At 43.6% G+C, this 22,638-nt stretch overlaps 1 protein-coding gene across 8 annotated transcripts in view; it reads right to left on the bottom strand.

Annotated features, from left to right (window-relative positions):
* Positions 1–6,037: 6,037 nt before the first annotated feature.
* The window catches only part of USP46 (ubiquitin specific peptidase 46), a 63,605-nt gene continuing 47,004 nt past the window's right edge, over positions 6,038–22,638 (bottom strand). For 5 of the 8 annotated variants that reach the window (XM_082390722.1, XM_082390720.1, XM_082390725.1 and 2 more), the window contains 4 exons: positions 15,858–15,941; positions 13,572–13,769; positions 10,264–10,342; positions 6,038–9,416 (listed from right to left, as the gene is read on the bottom strand). In XM_082390722.1, the coding sequence (XP_082246848.1) occupies positions 9,315–9,416; positions 10,264–10,342; positions 13,572–13,769; positions 15,858–15,941 (463 nt within the window). In that variant the 3' untranslated portion in view covers positions 6,038–9,314. Of the gene's footprint in view, positions 9,417–9,437; positions 10,533–13,571; positions 13,770–15,857; positions 15,942–22,638 lie in introns of those variants that run through there. The other 3 variants (XM_082390724.1, XM_082390718.1, XM_082390723.1) reach the window with 3 other exon arrangements.

Below are 22,638 nucleotides of genomic sequence, written 5' to 3'. Positions count from 1 at the left end.
CTTTATTGAATGTTCTCACACTTCTAACATTCACTTATTCACACTCTTCAGACGTCACTAGAGACTTTCTGTCCAATACTTTTCTTCCCTATACATCCAAACAGAGAAGAGAAAAATCCTGAGCCTGATGTAATTCAAGTTCTATTACATATCCTAACGTTCGGGGTCAGCAGATATGATTACAAATAAAGGTCAATACAAAAACAATGTAAGACTGCTCCAAAATGCAAACGAATTTTCCAGAAATTCTAAAACCACTGAGTCCCTGTGAGGCCTCACAATCTTTATCACAAAAATCAATAGCTTATAAAGAATTTTAGCCAAAATGTGCATAGAAAATAAAACAGTATATTTGCCCTTGGGTTGGGCTGTAGGGAGTAAAACGATGCCTTGTCACCTTAGCTGGCTTGCTGTGGGTAGCTCGCCTGACACTTCCCCAAATAAGACAGAAGCTCTTAGACCTTTGATTTAAACCCTTACATCAATTTCTCAAAGCTGCCATTTTTCTTTCCTTCCTTATCCTTTCTTCCCTTCCGGCTTTGTGACATTAACAAGCTAAGTAGGACCAGAAATCAATTGTCCTCTACCCTCCTGACTTAGTTCCTCCGCGCCAGCCCCTGCCTGATCTCATGCTCTTCTTTTCACTCAATGCCCTTCTCTGGCCATGAAGCTTCAGAGGTGAACAGGACACTGTCTTCAAAGAGGTCACTTTCTTCTCTCCTTTGACCCTGGGTTCCTGTGTTCCAGTGCCCCATCTTGCTGAAAGGTGAGGGCCTGTTTAACTTAAGCCTTGGCATGGAGTCAAGGTAATTGTTGTCAGGCTTTGGGTTTGTTTGTTTCTAACAAAAACCCATGGACAAATAATGTATATAAAATAAAAGCGAGACGTGTCTAGCAGTTCTTTTGAGAAAAATCAGGAGGTATTTTAGGCCATTCCCACTAGAGAGCACTAGACCCAGTACAAGTCCTCAGTCACCTCTTCTGCCACCTGCCTTCACCCCTCACTGCCCCTTATCCCACCCCAGCTGTATGATTCTAAAAACCTCTTCCACATACATAACAAGGTCCGTACAGAACTGGGACCTTGTCTGTTGTAGGAAGTTGGAATTCCTGAAATAGATGTTATACCCCTCCTACCGATGGAGCTCAGGCCTCATCTTATTGGCTTCAGACCCTGCCTCAAATAGGGGTTCTGACACTGCAGCGAATTCAAGGGCTCTAGAGACAGACACAGCTGAGCCTGAGGGATTCTAAGGGTAGGTGTGGAGGTGCCAGGAATAGATAAACAAAGAACAAAGCTTGTCAGTCTTACCATATCCTGCTCATAGTCACATTATATACCTCTCGCGCTTTCTAGCAGTTTCTACACACCACAACCCTGTTCTCTCTAACTTTATTTTACAGGTTAGGAAAAACTGAGGTCCAGATCCATCCAAAGTTACTTGGCATCCAGCCCACCACCAGCATCCCCTCTGGGCAGGAGTCACTGAAGATGAATTAGGTCTCAGGACACTGATGACAACCTTGCATGTGTGGCCCTTTCTCCTTTGCAACCATGAGATCAGCAGACCCAGGCCGACCCCAGGAAGCGTCTGATCTCTCAGTCCAGCACAGTCCTCTGTCCATGCTCTCCAGCCAGACCTCCAGGAATACAACTGTGTTTAACAAAATTGTGTTTAAAGCTCAAAGAGACCACACACCGTGGGGAAGCGTGGGGCATTTCAGTAAGAGGCTGTTAGAACTTACAGGATTGGGGCTTTGGTTTGGTGACTTGCGGGAGGGTTCAAGGAACAGAGTTTCACTCTGGACTGGGTGCTGTCAGGAAAGGGGGCTAATCCTTTGATCGTGTACCTTAATAAATCTCATCTAGGACAGATGGGAGCAGTGCTAAAGCCGTCACTGGTGCAGCAGCAGCAGTGACTGGGACTTGGCAGGAGAGGGGTGTTTGGTATTTTGCAATTTGTAGTGATCTTGTTTTTGTCCATGCTTAGGTGAAATTACAAAGTGGTCTTGTTTATTGTTTCACTTCATCATGGTCATACCATGACCTTGTCTGAGGTTGGTGTCCTGTGAGATTGTTTATGTCCTACCAGGAAACACCATGGTCCAGCTGGAGTTGCTGGGCCAGCTCCAGACAACATGCCAGGTGTAGCTATCGCTGGCTATTTCCTGGCTATCAAGGGCTGCTTTTTTTTTCCCCCTCAGCTCTCTTTAGTCTTGTCTTTTATGCCTGGAAGATGTCATGGGGATTAGATTAAATGAAATAGTACAGCACAATACCCCACAACTTCCTATTTAAGTAACTCTCTCATGCTCTGTTGTTTTGGCAATTGTGTCTCTACCTCCCTGAGGACCTGAGAAGGGCCCTTCTGACAAATACCTCTCATTATCATCCCAAACCCAACATTATGGCCAACATCTGACTTAGGTGACAAACCTCTAACATCATCCAACCAGGAAGCCACAGGACTTGAACTCAGACCTTCTGCTTCCTGACCCTTTGCTTTCCGCACATGCTATGACGATGGCACCAGCTAGTGACAGCCCACGCTAGAACCTGGACTTGCAATTCCAAGTCCAGTAGGGCTTTCTCACAAGACTATTGACTTGAGTCTGAAATTCTCCTATTAGAGATCAAGGTCAGGGCAACGACAGAAAGGGCAGAGTCCGTAGGTTGTCTATCAGATAGGGGCACTTGTGGGGCTTGCTGCAATCCCACCTGACTCTGCAGGGCAAAGGCACAGATTGGGACAGACATTGCAGTGAGACCTGAGGCCAGAAGCTATGCAGTCACATTAGAAGGGTCTCAACCTTATTCCCCTCCTCTTACCCCCTGAGATTCACACCGCACCTCCTCATTCTTCCACATTCTCTACCAATTCCCATCTGAGGGCAGATTCTGCAGCGCGTTTGTTCTTCATGATCTTTGCAGACTCCTCAAATGACACAAAGATCAGGTCAATCAATGGACGTCCAGGAGGAGGGGCCCTCTCCATTCTGCAGCCTTCACCCCTACTTCTGCTGGAGGCTCATAAGTCAAAGTTGAAAAAGACAACATATTTAGGCTAATTTATACTTATTTCTGGTTCTCTGGGCTTTGGGGTAACAAAGATGGGAAAATATGCAGAAACAACTTCTTTTCAGGGTTTTCAAACTATTCTATGGGGTTGGGGGGTGGCAAGAGAATGAGTTTCTCCTTTACACAGGTTTTATAACCCACTGAAAAACATTTTTCTACCCCTCAGCTTGGGAAACAGGCAATTCTCAACCCAAGACGGGCTCTACAGTGAAGGGACCTAGCTTTCTGCAGAAGACTCACTCTCAAATTTTTCTTGTGTTTATTTTCAGTTATCTCAGCACAGAATGTTCTCTCAGGCAAGGTCAATTAAGAGATACTCTTAAAAAAAAAAAAAGAGATACTCTGAAATACAAATACAGTTGAGTTGGATCATAGAAAGAGGACTTGGTTAAATATATAGAAATAGTGGTTTCAACTATTAAATTATTTTGCTTCCTGCCAAGTCAAATCTACATCTCAGTTTTCTTCTCCAAGATCTGTAACTACCAGGACGAGGTAAGAACAAAACAGGATTTCCACTGACAACACAAATGCCCAACCTCCCTGTGCAGAGTTTCTGTGGAATTCCACACCACCTTGATACAACCTGTATGCTCACTCGAGGGAGGGGAAAAAAGTGAAAGATGCGACCATGTAACTTACAACATGAATATGATACCCCCAAGGTTGTTAATAAATACTTTATTATGAATCATCACGTGGGAAATGAGTAGAAAATTAGGAATCCTTTTTACAAAATCTAATGTGTTTCTGACTCTGGTGTCTTAGAACCAAAATGAAGCTATTTTTCATTTGTTTGTAAGCTCCTAATGTGCTTTATTCAAAGCACTATTAAAACATAAGGGAACCCAAAAAGGGAACATAGGTTGATAAGCCAATAAAATCATTAGTCACATAGCTTAAAAACTCATGCTGGATTGATTTTGGTTAACTTTGGATAGGCTCTAATTATTTGGGAATCATGGAAAGAGATCGTTTAGATCATTTATTCATAAAATCCTCTGTTAAGACTGGCTCTTTTAACATGAGAATTAAGAGGCAAAATGCTCAAGTCCATCACTGTAACATAATGGATTTAAGCATTGTTTTAAAAAATTGTGTCGTCCCTACTAGAAGAAGCTAAAGGCAGGCTAAGGCAACATGGAGAGCAGGCAAGGAGGAAAGTGGGACACCAAGAAGGGGACCCAAGGTCAGGAAGGAAGCGGGCTGCTTTACCCACAGCACCAGCTGGAGCAGTGTCCATCCGCTCAGGAAGACCCAGGCTGAATACCAAAATGAGCCAGATTGTGATGAATTTCGCCGCCCACATGTTACCTCCACAATTTAAATTTCCTTCCCGCAAACCTTTTTTTCTCTGAGGGAGGAAACTACAAGAGGGATCCTATCTGCTTCACCTTTTTATCCCCCAACTCCTGTGCCGATGCCTAGCATACAACAGGTGCTAAATAATGGCTTAATTAAAAATCTCTCCACCTGGGACATCTCTAGGACAAGTCTAAGAGGTTTGAGTACCATCCCCACGATCAAAGTCTTCCCTCGGGGATGGGGGGTGGGGAATGAATGACTTAGCAAGTTTTTTTATCTTCATGGGGATACAAGGCATGGAAATGGAAGACTTCTTTCTCTGTTCAAGGGGTTTTAAGTCTCAATGAACAGAGGGAGGGAAATTTGGAGAAATGGGCAACTCTTCTCATTCCCCAGAAACTGTGTCGTGCTGGTGGTGACGGGCCTATCCTGTAATCCCTATAGGACAGATGGACAACAGGAGGCCGAGAAAAGAAAAACCCTTTTTCCTGACGTCTTCCATTCCCACGGCTGTCATGGCGGATGCAGGCGCTTCTCCAGCAAGCCTGTCCCAGCTCAGCCAGGTCCAACTGAGCTGCCCTGAGAGAAGATGGATGGAAACCGGGGGACTTCAAGGCACATTGCCTTGCTCTTGGTCCGTGGGATTTTATTCCCATCACTGGGCCCAGGAAAATGTATTCAAATGACAATCTCCTGTCCACACACGGACCCCCTTGAAGTGACTGGTTGGGGGGAAAAAGAGCCTTACGCATTTTAACGGCAAGCTTGAGTCTCAGCCCTGGGAGGGCCACACTCTGAGACCATAGCACATGGGCCTGCACTGCCCCGCTTCTGGCAGGCCAATGGAGGGAGCGGTGTGCACCCCGCTGGGGTCACTGCAGCTCAGACCCCGCCCAGAAGCCTGGGGCTGCTGGCAGTACACCAGGGCCCGGGCCACACTCCTACTCTTTCCTGAAAACCAAATGCTGATGGGATCAGAGAGCTGGAAGCCACTTCCTTATTTTGGGAATGGATCTTTTATTTCGTAACTGGTAAAGGGCATTTTCTATGCAAAATCGTTGCTAAGCAATTCACTGTGATGCCTAATATACCTACCCTAATTCTTTTTCTCACTGATAGTCTCAATGTGCTCTCTTCCCCAGACACAGGTTTCTGGATTAATTGTGTTGATCTTTCTCAATCAAAAAAGTGGTGAGATATCTCCAGAACACTAACTTTATGAACGTGGACAGTACGTTATTATTACACGTCCATTATTACAATGACCAGAATATTCTTTACAATGCTTCAAAATTGGGTTTGGAATGATTACCTGGACAGGAGGCTTGCCAATGACTCACATTTTATAAAAAGGATTTTAAGTCCATGTGTATAATGCTACCAAGATAGAATTCTCTAGGAAGAGAATTCCTCTTTTATTTATTTATTTTTTGCCAACAATTTTAGAGGCAGGGTGTTCAACTGATTGAAGTTTCACAAGATTGACATTATTGCTTAAAGTGCTTGAGTTGGTTACATTAAAAAAAAAAAAAAAAAAGGTACAGGTTATTTTAAATAAAAACTAAAAAAAATTTTTTTAGCAACAAAGTCAAATAAATGAATGCCACACAAATACAGTAACTATTTTGGTTATACAGAAATGGAAGCCAAAAATAAATTAATGCAATACCGAAAAACAAATTTAATTAGGCAGAAACATAGGAAATCATTTTCCCTGACCCATGCCACTTACATGAGTTAATCACACTAGTGTTGATAAATGCCTTGACCATATAATAGCAAACGAGGGCAAAACATTTAGTGCACAATATTTTAATACACATGAATATACAAAGTTGATCAAAATGCAATGTTTAAAGATAAAATCCATCTGTAATAAAGCTACACTCCAATATCTAAAATAAGCCCTAAGCTCCAGTTAGAACATAGTTTCATTGTTAGGCATGCCCATGAAAATTTAGGGTATCCATGAAAATAAATGCATAGGGACCATTTCCGTCATTTTTTTCCCCATTTCATCTGAAATCCAAAATATACCAGGCTATAAAACCAATATGACTGGTTTCCTAGTCAAAGCACCACCCTCTTGTGCCGCTCCTTGGCTCTCTTCAAACCAGCCCACTTCGTGTTGCCTCGGAACAGAAAATGCCTCAGAATAACAGGACTGGGTGTCAGCATTCTACCAACATCGACTTTCAAACAAATGAAAGTTTTATCACACTGTAACATAATCTAGATGTTAAACAAGAAGTAACCAATAAAGCAAATATTCCTTCTCTTTTAAAAGTGGAAAACACTGCCACTTATTTTAAAACAGCCAGCAGTTAAAAGAAATACAGCAGGCCTGCTCACTCCTGCCAGAAAATGACACACAAAAACCCTGGCCATTTGAGGGAATATTGCTGAGCCTTTGTGCTATTGTTGACCTCAGAGTGGTCTCACACATCCCACACCATCTCTGCTTCACACAACGAATGAGGGATGGAAAATAAAGAAGTGTTTATGTGCTCTAGTCTTCACACAAAGTGAAATGACTGAGGGGGAAATGTAGCTGCCTCGTGTTTCTTTCGTTCATTAAAGAGGAAGGGGGAAGAAGTTCCCAGAGAGCTCTAAAGTTTAAAAAAACTGATGGAGTGTTGGCGGAGAAGTGTGTTTTGGTCTTTTTTTCAATCTTCTTTTCCTGCAACACACAACCATTTTAGTGTCTTTGTATTATCTTCGATACTTATTTTTTTTTATTCCAAAAATTTATCTGTGAATACTGAATTTTAACTAACCTTTTCTACTAAAAGGCATTATTTCAGTTAAGTCACTGGGAAGAACTTTTTACACATCAAAAAAAAAAAAAAGTACTGAATCTATGACTTAGCATTCAGATATTACTTCCATAGGCTTCCAATTGAAACTTTTTTTTCTAATAAGTTAGCTTCAAGAGTCATTTCAAAGATAATTTTAATAGTTTTTCTCATGTATCAGTTCCAAATAAATGAGGGATCAATCAGCGTTTTTTTAAACTTTGCAACCTGCAGTCAAATATATGGTTTATGTATAGTACAAAGAGCTCCCTGTATCAGTCACCTTCAACTGGAAAGTGTCTCTCCTTAAAAAAGAATAAAAACACACCTTCCAGGTACACCATTACTGCATAAGTTTTGTGGAAGAAAAAAAGACAAAATATTTATAAATATGAATTCACCTCTAAACAAGGCAAGGTATATTTTCATCACTTTTATAAAACAATAACGTGAAGATCACCCTGTTTTTGTCTTCTCCAGTGAAAAGTAAAACATTTCACTTCAAGCATGAACAGATGAAGTGTTGGCATGCTTATGTAAGTTGTGAGCGACAAACAGTTCAAGATACTTCGAAGATAAGAAATCCAGTTTTCATCTAGATAAAGTGCTATGCTCTTAATTGTTGCAAAATGGCCAGTAACATTTTCAATTTCAATTTGAGTTCACATTATGCCACAAGTTTGCATGTTCCTTCGCTGATTTATTAGGTAACAAAATAACAGGTTCACAGTATATTATAGTGTATGGAAGTCAACTGTCTTCCCAAAGGAAGCCAAGATCTACAACTCATAACATTTGTAGGAAACCAAAAACCAGCTCAACAGCAACACACTGTATCGACCCTTTTAATAAAAGGTGCCAATACGCAAAAGATTTAATAAATACATATGTAACAAAAAGTAACTACGGTGAGATGAGGTTCTTCCAAAAAACTCCCACTGTCAAGCCTCCTGGGAGTCTGAGCCAAAGAAACGCCACCATTTTGTTCATCCCTCCACCCGCCCACTGACACTTCCTTTGACCCACTTGCATCCCCAGCTAACTCCAGTATCTCCTGTAGGGAAGGTTCCATGTTAGCTCTGGGACTGGCCAGGGCCTCAGTACACGGACTGAAATGCTAAAACGTGAACAGCTGTACAATGTGGCTGATGGGAGGGAAGGTGCAGAGCCTTCGTTCTTCCTGGGAAAGGACGGTGTTGGTGCTGCCTAGCTAAGGAGAGCTGGGCGGAAGGGCAGTCCCCGTGGTGTCTCAGCCCTGCCACCACTGACTGCGAAACACCAGTAGGATCGGAAAGATACCTTGGGAAGCTTAGCAGCGCCGGATAAAGGAGATACAACTCACAGGACAGAAGAAAAGCATCACTAAAAACAAAGAGCATAGAGCTATTTTCCTGAAACTTGGTTTTGGTAGAAAGATAAGAAAAGCAACTTTCCACTGTGCACGAAAGCTTCCTCCTCTTGGCTTTGCCTGCCCTGAGCTCCACACCTCCTCAGCCTCTGGAATTCTCATGGCTGGGTGAGCTCAGCCCGGGGCAGCCGCTAGCAACCGCGAACAGCTTCTGTTCACCCTGTTCCACCCGGAGGATGAATTCAGTTTCGAGGTTACTCACTTTTAAACATTTTCACTGGCAAAACTTAAAGCTATAGTTGCAGCTCTAAAAGGTGAGTATCTACCCCATTCTTCTGTCCTTCTGTCAGAAAAGAGGCAGAGAAGCTAAAAACGGGAAGCGGTGTTTCCAGGGACAAGTTAAAGGAATGCATTGAAAGGAGACCCCGGAAGCCATTTAGGAAGATGAGCAAAGACCCCAAAAAGACTGTCGACGTTCATAGGAAATGTCATTCTAATTCAGCCAGACACAGCCAGTGGCATGGCATGTACCTGATCCTAAAATTAGCAAATGTTATTCATCTAAAACTTACTACAATCTGATTGCAGTTAACTCTACCTCAGACTAACATAAAACCACGAGTAGTGCTGCATGTAGAAAAACGAAGGGGGAGAGTCACACAGCCAGACCCCTGAAATTGGAGCCACGCCGCTGGTGGGCCGCTGGGGAAGAGGGACGTCTGCAGAGAAACCAGGTAAGAGTGCTTTGAACATTTCCCCACTCGAATTAGTCCCACAGTCCTTTAAGTTATTCTCTTGACTGATAGAATAAAATATATCCAGATTCTGAATTTTTTGATATATCTGATGTCAGGCCATAGAATTCTTCAATAGCTTGGGCATCTATTTTCTGCAAGCAAAAGAGAAAATACAATGGTTTAACATGATTCCTGGGAGAAGGAAAGAAACACTAATGGAATGCACAAGAAAATGTAAGAAACACTGTCATAAAATTGGGAACTTTCAATAGCAAATGGATAGCTCCACAGACCTGACAGAGGAACATGATTACATACATTACATATCGTTGGGGAAGAAAGCCACGCTTTAATCTATTAGCAACCATAGATGGGCGCCCTTTGAAGAAGCCAGGACTTCTGTCTTTCAAATGGTCAACTAGGGGAGCTCTTGGGAATAACCTTAATTCTTCCAGGCCATCAGAGTTTATTCCCTTTAGTGCTACCTTAAGTGGGCCAAAATAGACCACGTCTTTGAGTGTGGAATTCTCTCCAGCTAGTATTCCTTTACAACAAAATGAATATGTGGAATACTTTGGTATCGTATAAAGATTTCCACATTTAACAGATTGAAAAAATATATATTTTAAAATAATAATCAATACAAGAAAAATTTGGTATAATAAAAGAATTTTAATAGAACTTTGAAGTTTATTATTTGGTCCCAGAGAGGGCTTTAGTCACTGTAGGAAACAGGACTTAACACATGGGCGGCAAAGAGATCCCATGTGTACGGCTAATCAATTAACAAGAACACAGTATTGATGAGTCCGTGATCACACCCCTTCTCCCCTTCCAGAGAGAATGCGGAGCAGCAGAATTTAGTTTTGAGAGAAAGGTAAGCTGCTTTCAAGTCAGATTATGGGAAAACAGGCCTACTTTAGAAAATGTCCACACACACACATCCCAAAACACCGTCTCTGCCCCACTCCTCTCTGATACAATCATCTGCATACCAACCTCTACAATGTCATCATCAAACAAAAGCCAGAAGCCATGACTTTTCACAATAGTAATATAATGCCCACGATTAGGACCACTGGAAAAGAACAGACAAAGAAAGTCACCAAGTTAACATTTATTTCTCCATAAAACTCTATGTAGCTCTCTACATGCAGTGATTTACTAGGAAATAAAACCCTCTATCTTCAGGACAGAGAACTTGGTATATATGTCTATTTCCACATTCCTTTGGCCACAACTCACGGAGGGACACCCAGGGGCCGGAGCTGTGCTGGGCATAAGAGAAAAATGAGAAAAACCTCATCTGAGTCTTCTCAGGACTCGCAATCTACTGGGGAAAACAGACATTCAAGTTCAACAAATATTAACAAGTTCAACAAATAATTATGGTACACCCACTATGTGCCAGACCCATTCTGGCTGCCGGGCAAAAAAGCAGTTAACGAAACAAAGTCCCCCACTTTCTTGAGATGAGGGTTGGAGAGGTAATAAACTAAAATACAAATATATTTCAATTGGTGGTAAGTGCCGTGAAGAATATAGCAGAGCAACGGGATGGTGAGCGATAGAGGGAAGGCGCTACTTGATATAACGTGGTGAAAGAAGGCCTCTCTGATGACAGGAGATTTGAGCAGAAGGAAATTCCCTGAAGGAAAGGGAAGGGGCGTGTGTGTGTGTGTGTGTGTCTGTGTGTGTGTGTGTCTGTGTGTGTCTGTGTGTGTGTGAGAGAGAGACAGAGAAAGAGAGAAGCCATGTGACCACGTGATGGAAGTGTCGGGAATGGGAAAGAGCAAGTGCACAGGTCTGGGGGAGGCGTAGGGGTGGGAATAGTTCTTGGCGTGTTCACCCAACAGCAAGGCAGCCAGAGCCCAGGGAGCCCAGGGTGAAGGAGGGACGGGAATGGGCTATCGTGGCTAAGATTCTGGACTCTGCTGTGAGTGAGCCAGGAAGACACTGGGGAATTTTGAGGAATGACGTGATCTGGCTCAAGTTTTAGAAAGATGTGACACTAAAATGTATAATAACAAGCACGAAAACAAAAAGATACATTACACAAAGCAGAGAGAACAACCAAACGGCTGCTATTATGTAGTTGGATCTGCACAACTGAGGGAATTTTTAACTCTAAATCTAGAGTTTTGTTTTGTTTTTTCAATGCACCATCAAAACTGGAAAGCTGAATTTGCCTTAGTTTGCTTTCTTTAAATACAACATGCCCCAAAGGGTCTGTTCCCACCTTTGTCAGGCCACTCTCTCCCCTCCCTCCGAGCTCCAGCCCACAGGCCTCCTCTGTTTTCATACACATCACCGTTCCCATCTTGGTTCTGTTCCCGCTGGAGCTTGCCTGAAATGGTCTTCACCCGTGTTTGCCTCCTTGGCTCTTTTTATTCCTTAGGCCTCAGCTCAAATGTCACCTTGGTAGATAAATCTTTGCTGACCACCTTCCCTAAAGAGGTGCCTCCGCTGCTCTCTGTCATTTCCCCGATCGTTCCTCATAGCACTAATCAAAATCATAAAGTGATTTTGCAGTGGTTTGGTTTTGGTGGTAGCAGCCTGGTGCGTTTACTTATTAACTATCTATCTTTCCCACTAGATGCTCAGTTTCATGAGGGTAGGGCCCCTGTGTGTCTTGTTCACTGCTATAACTTCAGATCTTGCTACGGAACCCAGGAAACAAGGGTTTAAAAATGCGTGCAGGAGAAATCAATGAATGAGGCTGTGCACCTGGGGCAACTGTGGGCCAGGGGGTCCTGGCACAAGAAGGAAGGGCTGAGCTCCCTAACCTCAGAGCTTTCCAGAGCTCACAGCCAGAAGCCACCTGCTCCGTGTATGAGAACAATTCCACCGCTAGTGGGGAGGAATTTAAAGAATCCTCATTAGTAGCATGCGTGACTTGGCACCAGCTCAGCCTTGCTGCCAGGGTTGCTCTGACCTTGTGCCCCAGTTACAGAGACTGACTATTCTAGAACCCAACCTCCTACTTGTCCCCCAGTTCTCATAAGTGGGTCTCTGCCTTGCCCTCATCAGCGTTCCCAGGGACTGGAGTCAGCACCCACAGAGATCCACACTGAAAACCCCTGCGCACCCCACACACCTGACTGCTTTTGCTTCTCCACCTCCTGTCCACACTGCCCACCTCGGCCACCAGAGACCCTCCAGGTACCAGGCTCTGCCTGCCCCCAAGACCTCCACCCAACCCAGTGTTCATGGCTAGTTTCCAGATCACTGAACCCCTATGTTCTTTAAAAGAATTAACTGTTAGAAGTATTCTTCAGGGGAAACAGAAAGATGGCTTATAACTGACCAACAAAGACAACTTTCTGAGAACGTAAGGCAATAACCTGTGACTTAAAGTTACTCTGCGTGGGACAAAACATGAGGTGCTTCAGATGTGAAGTCACAGTTTCTGATACCATCCACTCAGTACAGGGCAAGAAATCAATCCATCCATCCCTCCACAGGGAACCACGCATCCTCTTGGTAATGGTCCGTGCACCACAACCCAATCCAGGAGAATGGAGAGGAAAAGACACCTGCTCTGTGACAGGCCCTAATCTGAAACCTATACGGGTGATGGCATGCCGATCCCAGGGAGGGGACACAAACCCGTCCCAGCCGAGCAAAGGATAGCAAACAGGTGAATTTTCGGCAGACTTTTCCAGGCTTACACCAAATTATGGAATAAAAAATACTTCCTCAAAAGACTTCCAGCAAATACACTTTGCTTCTCTACATCGAGGGGCCTTCTCTCTTACTCCCTCCTTTTTTCTGATTAGGTACTTATTATAGAATATTGGGGAAAGACTAAAAACTGCATAAAGAATATTTGTTAAGAGTACATTTTAATCATTCAAAATGCCAAAAAATTTTTAAATTCCATCTACTGCTTCCAGTCTTCATTCACACATCTTAAACCACTTTTGAGATCATACTATACATGCAACCTGGTTTCTTAATTAAAATCATAGCATAAACATTTCTTTCTCCATGTGATTTCAGACTCCATAAGCGTCATTTATATCCAATGGAGACTTAGTATTTCCCTTATGAGAGAACATTTAGATTATTTTTATTATAACGCAATTGTTTTATTTTTTACTTTTTTAATTTATTTTTTATTATCTTATTTTATGTATGTACGTTTAGGTTCACTTTGAGGTGACAGATAAACCAGAGCTTGGAGGAGACTCCCCAAAGCACCATTACCGCTGAGTCTCACCGCCCGGGAAGGGTGCAGCGGGGTCTACCTGGCCCGGGGACAGCCCTCCCGCTTCCCCCACGCCGCGCTCCCCACCTGCCCTCACCTGCCGCAGTGAACCACCACCGCAACCAGGTCGTACATGCGGTCCAGGTTCACCGCGTCGCTGGAGGTGTTGAACAGCCGCAGTTCCAGGGGGAAGACCACCCGGTAAGACAGCTTGGTGTACCTGTGGAGCTGCTCCATGTACTTGAATCGCTTGAGGTGCAGGGCCAAAATCATGGGCAGCTTTTTGACTCTCATCCTAAGAGACCATGACGTAGAAAATCAGTGGTAGCCAACCCCCATGGGAGGAAGAGAATACACCGCCGCCTGCACAAATGGAGAGCAGGAGGGGTCCAACAAACTTCAAACCAGCAAACGGCCAAACCACTCGCAAGAATAAAAGGATGCTCGCTTATGTAGAGCTGGCTTCTACAGGCTCGGCTAGCTGGAGCTTAGCCAGCAGAGAAAAGCGCAACGGGGCGGGGGTTGGTCTCTATTTGGTCAAAGGAGACATCCCGGAACTTTCGCACCAATGAAAATACGTGCAATTGCTCTGCATCACTGCCCTCTGCCTCCCAGGGAGAACAGTATTTGGACAAACCCCCCCACCCTGAGATAATGGAGACGAGGGGGACAGTCTCTGAGAGAAGGAGGTTGGGGAGAGGACAAGCGGAAAGGTGCAGTCTGGACGCACAGGTTCTGAGGACCGACCAGCAGGGATGCCTCAGATACTGCCCACTGCGGGCCGTCAGATAAGCCGGCATGCTGGGCCCACTCTCCCTCCCTACTCCTGTGCTTCTGGGCAAGTGACTTCCCTTCTCTGGCTCTCAGGTTCCTCGCTTGTAAACGCAAGGGTTGGCTTAGGGCTACATTTATCCAAACAGGCTCATGCGAGCCCTGGAGATGCTAACGGATGTGGGGTTTCTGGGGCCAAGTCTGCACAATGCTCCCTTCTATTCTGAAGTTCCTCCTCGCACATCAGCATACTGAGGGATTTGAGAAATCCTGCAGAAAAGGATTTTCTTTTGTGTTTGATGCAGCATTTCGCCAACTTACATAAACACGGAAAGCTTTTTGCACTAGATGACCATTAATATTCCTCGGTAGGAAGTCACAAAGACCACAGTTTATGTCGATAACTCTCTTAGAATAGAGGATTTTCTGGTTACCTTCCAGGACCCCCTCTATGAAGGTCCTGAATCAGTGTAAATGCTGTTCAACTTGTGCACATTTTCAATGCATATTATTTGTAAAGGACAAATTTTAAGAGAATATTACTCAGAAATCTATGGAGTAAAAACCCTGTTCGTAAAAATAAGCAAAATAACAACATCAGCAGAAACATAAGATTTATAGTGAACCCTATATTTTCCAGGAACACAACATTTTAATGTATAAACCTCCAGGGCTAAACAGAAAACACCTTCATGCCCCATAGGAAGACCTAGATTACATGGGTGGGAGCAGAGGTGAGTTCCTCGACCACTAGCAAGTGTTAACTCCTGCCTGCCACCACGGTGACTAACCTTTCTTAAGTTTTGATGCACCAAGAAAAGATGTGCATGTCTGAGGATGGAGGGCCGGGAGACTGGGCAGAGAAACTATTTCGACCTCAGCTCTAGACCCCTGAGGGTTTTAGGTGGCAGGAATGGGCGTCTGTGAGTTACCCTGAATATACCACAACCATAGGCAGGGTAAACTTAACTCACAGTAAGGCTTCACAGGATAATTAAAATGTCAAGTTTCTTGGCTTCTGGGGACAGAACACAGGGATGAACTGGCTATTTCACATTGTCCAAGAGCTGGAACTGGCTGGTGCTGGTAAAAAGATGGGCAACCCTGGGTCCTGTATCAACTCAGAATATGATAACTTTCTTATCACCTATCCACAAACTGATGTCATTGATTTCCTCATGATTCCTTATTAAATGATTTTTTTTTTTTTGCCTCTCTGTCTTCTAAATAAGAAGTTCCAATGTTTAGGCAATACTAACAATATTATCAGGTGACCACTATGTGTTATGTACTATGCTAAATCCATTTTATAATTTGCCTTTAATCCTAAGAGGAGAGTGCTTATACTTGCTCACCACTTGTTTACCCAGCATGAGTATCTGGCACATTGAATGAATGAATGAACAGATAAACAAACAATCAGACGAAAGGGCGACTTCCCCAGGTAGGCGTTCTTATCCTATTTTACCAGTGAGGAAGGTAATTGAATTCTCCAAAGCTACTTGGCTACGAGCCCATGGAACTGGGATTCAAAAATCAGATCTGTCAGGCTCCACAGTCTGGTTCCTTCTGATGACACAAAGCCACCCCCTGAGCTAAACCCTTTACGTACCTTTTCTGGGCTTCCTGTTTGCTGCAACACGTTTCACAATAATACTTCTGTTCACTACACAGTGTTTCTGTGTTGCTGAAGTCTCTGCAGAGAAAAATATTTTCAACTTAAAAGAAGTCCAAAATGCACTCAGTTTACCATGTTTTAACCCCCCTATTACCTGTAGGGTAATTTTTAAGTGAATGTGGGGAAAGAAGTAATGAGAAAAGATCCTTCTTAGAAGCAGGTGCTATGATGCATTAGAGCATGTCCACTGGGCTGGGTTATGATTTCACCACAAGAGATTTTCAAGTACAGCTTTATTTAATGGGACACAGATAGATCTAAATTAGGATTTCCATCCAACTGATTCAGGAAAAAAACTCAGGGTTTAACAGAGAGTACCTGTAAATTGGAAATAAAATTACAATGGAAAAATACTAACTCTAGTAAAAGCCAACCATTTCAGTGAAAGTCGAGTCCAAAAATGTCCATCACACAAAATGCAAGGTGTCATTATTATGTGGTTAATGAAAAACGGTCTGTCTCAAGTGCTCTATATTTTCAAAGAGCACAAAAGTAAAGATAATAAAATTTAAACCATATTCAATGGCCCTTATATTGAACTAAGAAAGTCCCAAATAATCAGGAGATGTCTACCAACCCCCTGCTCCCCACCTCCCCACACGCTGGAAGGTTAACTTCAGCCTGCCTCCTGAGAACAAATGCCACTGGGATGTTATATCTGTATTCACCTTATCACGAGGTTTTACTGTACTACCTATAGTTTTCATTTTTTAAATGTCATGGCTTTTCATTCTTCTCTGGTCACTGAGATTCTACTTAACATTCCTGTGGTACTGCTTCAAAGGCTGAATAGAACATTCAGAATATCATAATACCCCAGAGTCTTGAAAAAGTCCATGACATTTCCTTATTCATAGGGAGTGCCCTAGCGCCAGAATGATCAGATTTATTAAATAGAAAATGTTATTTACATGGTGTTAATGACTCAATCACTTAAACAGAGCTTATCAAGAGAAAACATAGGTTGTTCATTCATTAACTTCCCCAGTGGCTACTGACAGTACCCTGGGCTAGGTGCTGGGGAATCCGCAGAGAATACCTGCCCTCACACAGCTCACAGTCTACCAGAGACACGTGCAGGAAGCCACTTACAACACTTAGTGTTCACTGCAGGCTAGACATAAATCATTTCACACGATTGACTCCCCTGCCTAAAATCCTCCAACAGTTTCTCGGTGCAATCAGGAATAAAATCCAAATTTCTTACCGTGGCCAACAGACCGTCTGTCCTCAGAGCCCCGACTGCTCTTCTGACCCACCTCCCGCCCCACCCCATCTCCTTCACTCTGCTCCAGCCCCGCCGGCTGGCCTTCTGTGTAGCTCCAGTGTGCCACGCTCTCCCTGCCTCGGGGCACTTGCTGCTGCTATTTCCCCTGCACTGACAGCTTCTTTCCAGATGCTTCCATGGCTGGCCCTGCTCACTGCTCAGAGCTCAGCCTAAATGTCACCTCTTTGGAGGGGACTTCCCCAGCCACTCTCTCCAAACCCATCCAGACCCTACTCTATTGCTGTCTTGTTTTCTTCTGAGCACTCATCACAGGCCCAACCCATAACGGCGCTCAATAATGTGTGTTGGCTGAACAAAGGAACAAAGAGACAATCATGTGTATAAAGTCCAGGGGAAAGCACAGAGGACAGAGAAATGAACTGGGATTATTCAGGACGTTTCCCCAAGGGGTGATATCTGAGTCAGGTTCGCAAAAAGGGAAAGTGAGCCAGGGGAATGAGAGTCCAGGGTCCCAGACAGAGTGAAGGCTGCGGCCCAAAGGCATGAATGCAAGGTATAGAGCACGCTTCTTAGAAGCTGTGTGGACCGTGTGGCTCTCTAACTGGTCTCTGCAGGGGCGACAGCATCAGACAGTGCTTTTTGGATCACTTTTGGCAGTGCTCTGGGGGAAGGACTGGAGGGGATCGAAAAACAAGGAAACAATCTAGAATGCAATTAACACTCAACCCTCAGATTTCAAGTGCTTGGTGCCTAATACAGACTCAAACTTAGCTGAATGCATACTAGCCAGCTCTTCATGGAGTAACTGATGTGAAATCTCTTCTTGGCCCACACACGGTTTATTGGGGTGGAACGGAACAACCAAGGAGAAGCGGGGGATGAGCCTGGGTGACGGTGGAGATTCACATTTTTGGAATGTCTACCACAGACAAATCTCTTTATCCAACTAAAGAATCAGAATAACTAAGGCAAGCACAACAACAAATAAGGAATTAAACACTTTCTACTCTCTCTTATTCCGCCCCCCCGCCAAAAAAACAGAAGTTTTTGTAGACGCACTATGTAGAAATATAGCAGAAGTTGGTACCTAATGTAAAGACCTGATTCACAAATAACCACCATCCTGCCCAGCCCTAGCTGGCTGGAAGCTCAGTGACACAGGAGAGACAGCGTGATGCTTTTGGAGCATCTGTGAGTTGAGAATTGGAAAATGCGCCTAAGTTAGGAAAACAGAGTGGCCCCGGCAAGAAACTGAGGCAGAGCAGATCTGTCAGGTGATGCTATACAGTTGTGGGAACAAAAGCAGGCAACAAAGGTGGAGGAAACTTTTCAATGAGAAAATCAAAGAGAAGAGGAGAGAGTAGAGAGGTCTTTTTGACACTTGGGATAAATTACAACAAAGCACAGAGGAGAGGTTACTGGGAAAGCAAAAAACTCTTTGTATTTCTTTAAAAGAGTCAAAGTGTGGGGCTTCCCTGATGGTGCAGTGGTTGAGAATCTGCCTGCCAATGCAGGGGACACAGGTGCGAGCCCTGGTCCAGGAAGATCCCACATGCCGCGGAGCAACTAAGCCCGTGAGCCACAATTGCTGAGCCTGCGCGTCTGGAGCCTGTGCCCGCAACAAGAGAGGCCGCGATAGTGAGAGGCCCGCGCACCGCGATGAAGAGTGGGCCCCGCTTGCTGCAATTAGAGAAAGCCCTCGCACAGAAACAAAGACCCAACACAGCCAAAAATAAATAAATTAATTAAAAAAAAAAAAAAAAGTAAATGGGATCAAGAGTATTTAGATTTAAAAAAAAAAAGAGTCAAAGTGGTAATGAAACACTTTTTAAAAATACACTTTGGGAACAAATCTACTATGAAACACATACCTTCATATGGAAACTATGAAACCTAATGGAAATGTATACAAGAAAACTTGAAAAAAATGGAGAAAGACTATGTTCCTGGGTAAGATGGCTATAGGTTGTAGAGACAGCTACCATGTCCATGTTTAATGTCTATGTTTGATACATTTCTAATTAAAATCTTAACTTTTCACTCAACATAAACAGCTAAAAAATTGAATTTAAAAGAATTCTCAAGCTAGGCTTCCCAATAATTTTCATGTCATGACCCACATAAAATAATGGTGCTACACAGAAATGAGCTGGGGTACACCGACACGGCTGCTTCTCTGGCGGCTCCAGGCTCTGCCCAGCCTCCCAGAAGCTGAGGGGATCTACACGCACCTGTAACCCATCTTCTGGGGCACACCAGCTGGGAAGCTTTGTTCTAGAATCTGCAGCAGTGGTTCCCCCAGCTGCTCATCAGAATCACCTGGCGAGCTTTAAAAACAATCTCAATCCCCCCTCCCCCTCCCCCTCCCCCAAGCCTAATTACAACAGAATCTCTCCAGGTAGAACCCAGGCACTATTGTTCTTAAAGCTCCCTAGGTGGTTCCAGTACATTGCCTGGGCTGAGAGCCATTATCCCCAATGCTTAGCAAATATTAACATGCACTGGAGTCACCGGGAAATCCTGTCAAGACGCAGGCTCTGAGTCATGCACTCACTCTTGGAGGAGACCTGAGATGCTGCCGTACTAACGAGATCCCAGGTGATGTCAACGGCACTAGGCCACAGACTCCTGTTTGAGTAGCACAGATCTAGAGCAGGGGTTCTCAAACTTTGGTGGTATCAAAACCACCCAGAAAAATTAATTAAAAATAGATGCCCAGGCTCACAAAAGTCGAATATGGCCTGGGCCTCAATTTTTACTAACTTCCCCAGGTGATTCTGATATGCACCAAAGTTTGAGAACTGACTAGAGTATTAAAGAAGGTCAAAAAAAGAAATCCAAAAGAAAGACATGTCAGATATTAGCAAACACCATATATATAAATAATAACCAAAACCAAGACATAAGCGAGGGAAACAGAGAAACTAATAGACAAGCACATGGCGATGGATGTGTGATGGGGATGCGTGTGAACTTAGCACACAGAGGAAGTTTCCAAAGTGAATAGAAAAGACATTTCTTTAAAAAGAGAGTAATTTTAAAAATAGAGCTTTGGGAGAACTAAAAGGCTGACCTCCCTGGCCCTGGGAGAATGGGAATTTTTAATGACAGGAGGACACAGGAAGAGGAGAGTGGTTTCAGAACATGGAGCACTTTGAGGAGAAAGGTACATTTCTGTGCAGGAACCACAGGGAGGGACTAAGGCCCTGAAGCGAAAGACAAAAAGTACCAAAAAGGACATGGGGGGGTATAATTAAGATAAACTTCGCGTATTTTAAGGTTTCGCCTGAGGCCATCTCTGAACTTTTTAAAAGAAAAAAAAACTTTCTCAGTATCCTCCTATGATACAGATGGCTCACTCTGCCTAAGACACAGTGCTAAGATGTGAAATATTAGAGTCATAGCTCAGCTACAATATGGCTTTAGTGCCTTCTCTAGACCTGTAGCCTGAATTCACCACCATTTATACCATCATTTCTCTGGGACAAAAGTTCACTGAAAACACACTGTAATTGATCATCTAAAGCCCTTCAGGAAGGAGGTGGCAGAGATCTTACATTTAAATCCTACAATGTTAGCCTGATTTTTAACTTTTTTCAAAATCAAAACAAATGATAAAATATCACATCAGAAGAGGTATGCAGGCATGGTGTTAAAGAAGAAAACTCATAATTCTAGTTTGAAAAACAAACCCTCAAGAATGCAAAGCAAATTAAACCATGAAAGGGGCCAAAAAAGATCATAATCATTCTTTCTCTTTGGTCTCAAATAGAGAAAGCTAATGGATCAGCTGGCATCATTTATTCCCTGGAACTTTCTCCTGCACTTTGTTCTTTTGGGAAAGGCTGGAAAGTTGCCACCCCCATCACAGAACTCTCAGCGGTGAATGGCAACACCTGGCAGGCCTCTCTTTATGCTGGGGAGGTGAGACCTTAGGCATATATGAGGGCAGGTCTAGGTAAGTCAGTCAAGGTCTATTTTAAGGATGATGTAAGATGGGGTGGGGCAGGCACTTCAGGAATATCAGCCTGGACAGTCAGATGAGAATCTGATGTTGTTTAAAAGGTATTCTGAGGCTATTCTGTACCCACCCACCCTGCTTTAACGCCTCCACATGCCTCTAGCCTGCCTTCATCAGGTATGCATTGCCAATATATACGTTTCTCCAAGGAAAAAAAAAAGCGGGGGGGGGGGAACATAATTCTGGGTTACATTTGTTTCTAACAAGGTTTCCCAAAGTTTGGAATTATAACTAACTAAAGTTAGCCCTTTACCTGGTTGGTCTCAAAGCTATAGTCACTGCCATCTGCCCTTTTGAACAGCCCAGAAATTTCTTAGAGGGGAGGGGAATAGCCTCCCAAACTAACTCCCCTTCTCAAAGAAGCAGAAATGGGCAAGTAATACCTTTCCTCCCACCCCCTCACCTACGACCAGCGCTGGCACAACCTTAACTTTTTCGACTCCCTGTGAACACAAAACCCTGAGGAAATCAAAACTGGCTGTTTTTCACAGGAATATTAGGAGCCCATGCCATAAACTGAACCATTCAGAAGAAAAAAAGGCCATCCAGGCCCACAAAATGCTTTGCAAAGAGGTAACAAATGTATCCTAGACACCTGGACCCAAGGCATTTGGAGGCAAGGGATGAAACGTCAGACCAACAGGAGGTGTTGCAGTAACTCTAGGGGGTGAGGGTAGGCTCAGAATCCTGGGAATTGGAGAGTAATCAGCCCCCAGCTCACACAATACATGACGCTCAGATGGACCAAGATGCTCTTCCAGGTTGGAGTTGGTGCCTTTGCCCTGAAAAACGACTTTCTAACAGCCAAACGGCCACAGCAAGTCTCTTTAATCTAGTTTAAAGAGTTCTAAGTAACCTGAACTCCTGACAGAACAATTCTGTTACACAATTCCCACTGATAAAGATCAACAGTGGCTTGAAAGAGAAAGACAAATACCATGTGGTATCACTTATATGTGGAATCTAAAATGTGACACAAATGACATAGAGAACAGACCTGTGGTTGCCAAGAGGGAGGGGAGGTGGGGAGGGATGGACTGGGGGTTTGGGATGAGCAGATGCAAACTATTGTATACAGACTGGATAAACCACAAGGTCTTACTGTATAGCACAGGGAACTATATTCAATATCCTGTGATAAACCATAATGGAAAAGAATGTATATATATGTATAACTGAATCACCTTGCTGTACAGCAGAAATTAACACAACACTGTAAATCAACTATACTTGAATAAAATAAATTTTTAAAAATAAACAAAAAAATAAAAATCAGTAGTGTCTTGTAGTGACACTATAAAACGTCTCTGAGCTGAGGTATCATAAGCAATGGGAAGGCCCACCTGACCACCTGGTCTACACTGGCACCCCCAATACCAGACACTCTCTAGACGTGTTTAATGTCCTTCAAAGCACTGATCCCTGTCCGTGGATTCCCACTAGACTGTAAGCGCCATGAGATGCAT

This window comes from Balaenoptera borealis (assembly GCF_965194805.1).
Source record: "Balaenoptera borealis genome assembly, chromosome: 4".
NCBI classification, from domain to species: domain Eukaryota; kingdom Metazoa; phylum Chordata; class Mammalia; order Artiodactyla; family Balaenopteridae; genus Balaenoptera; species Balaenoptera borealis.
The sequence above is the reverse complement of the archived record's forward strand: the minus strand, read 5'-3'. Positions and strand labels throughout refer to the sequence as shown.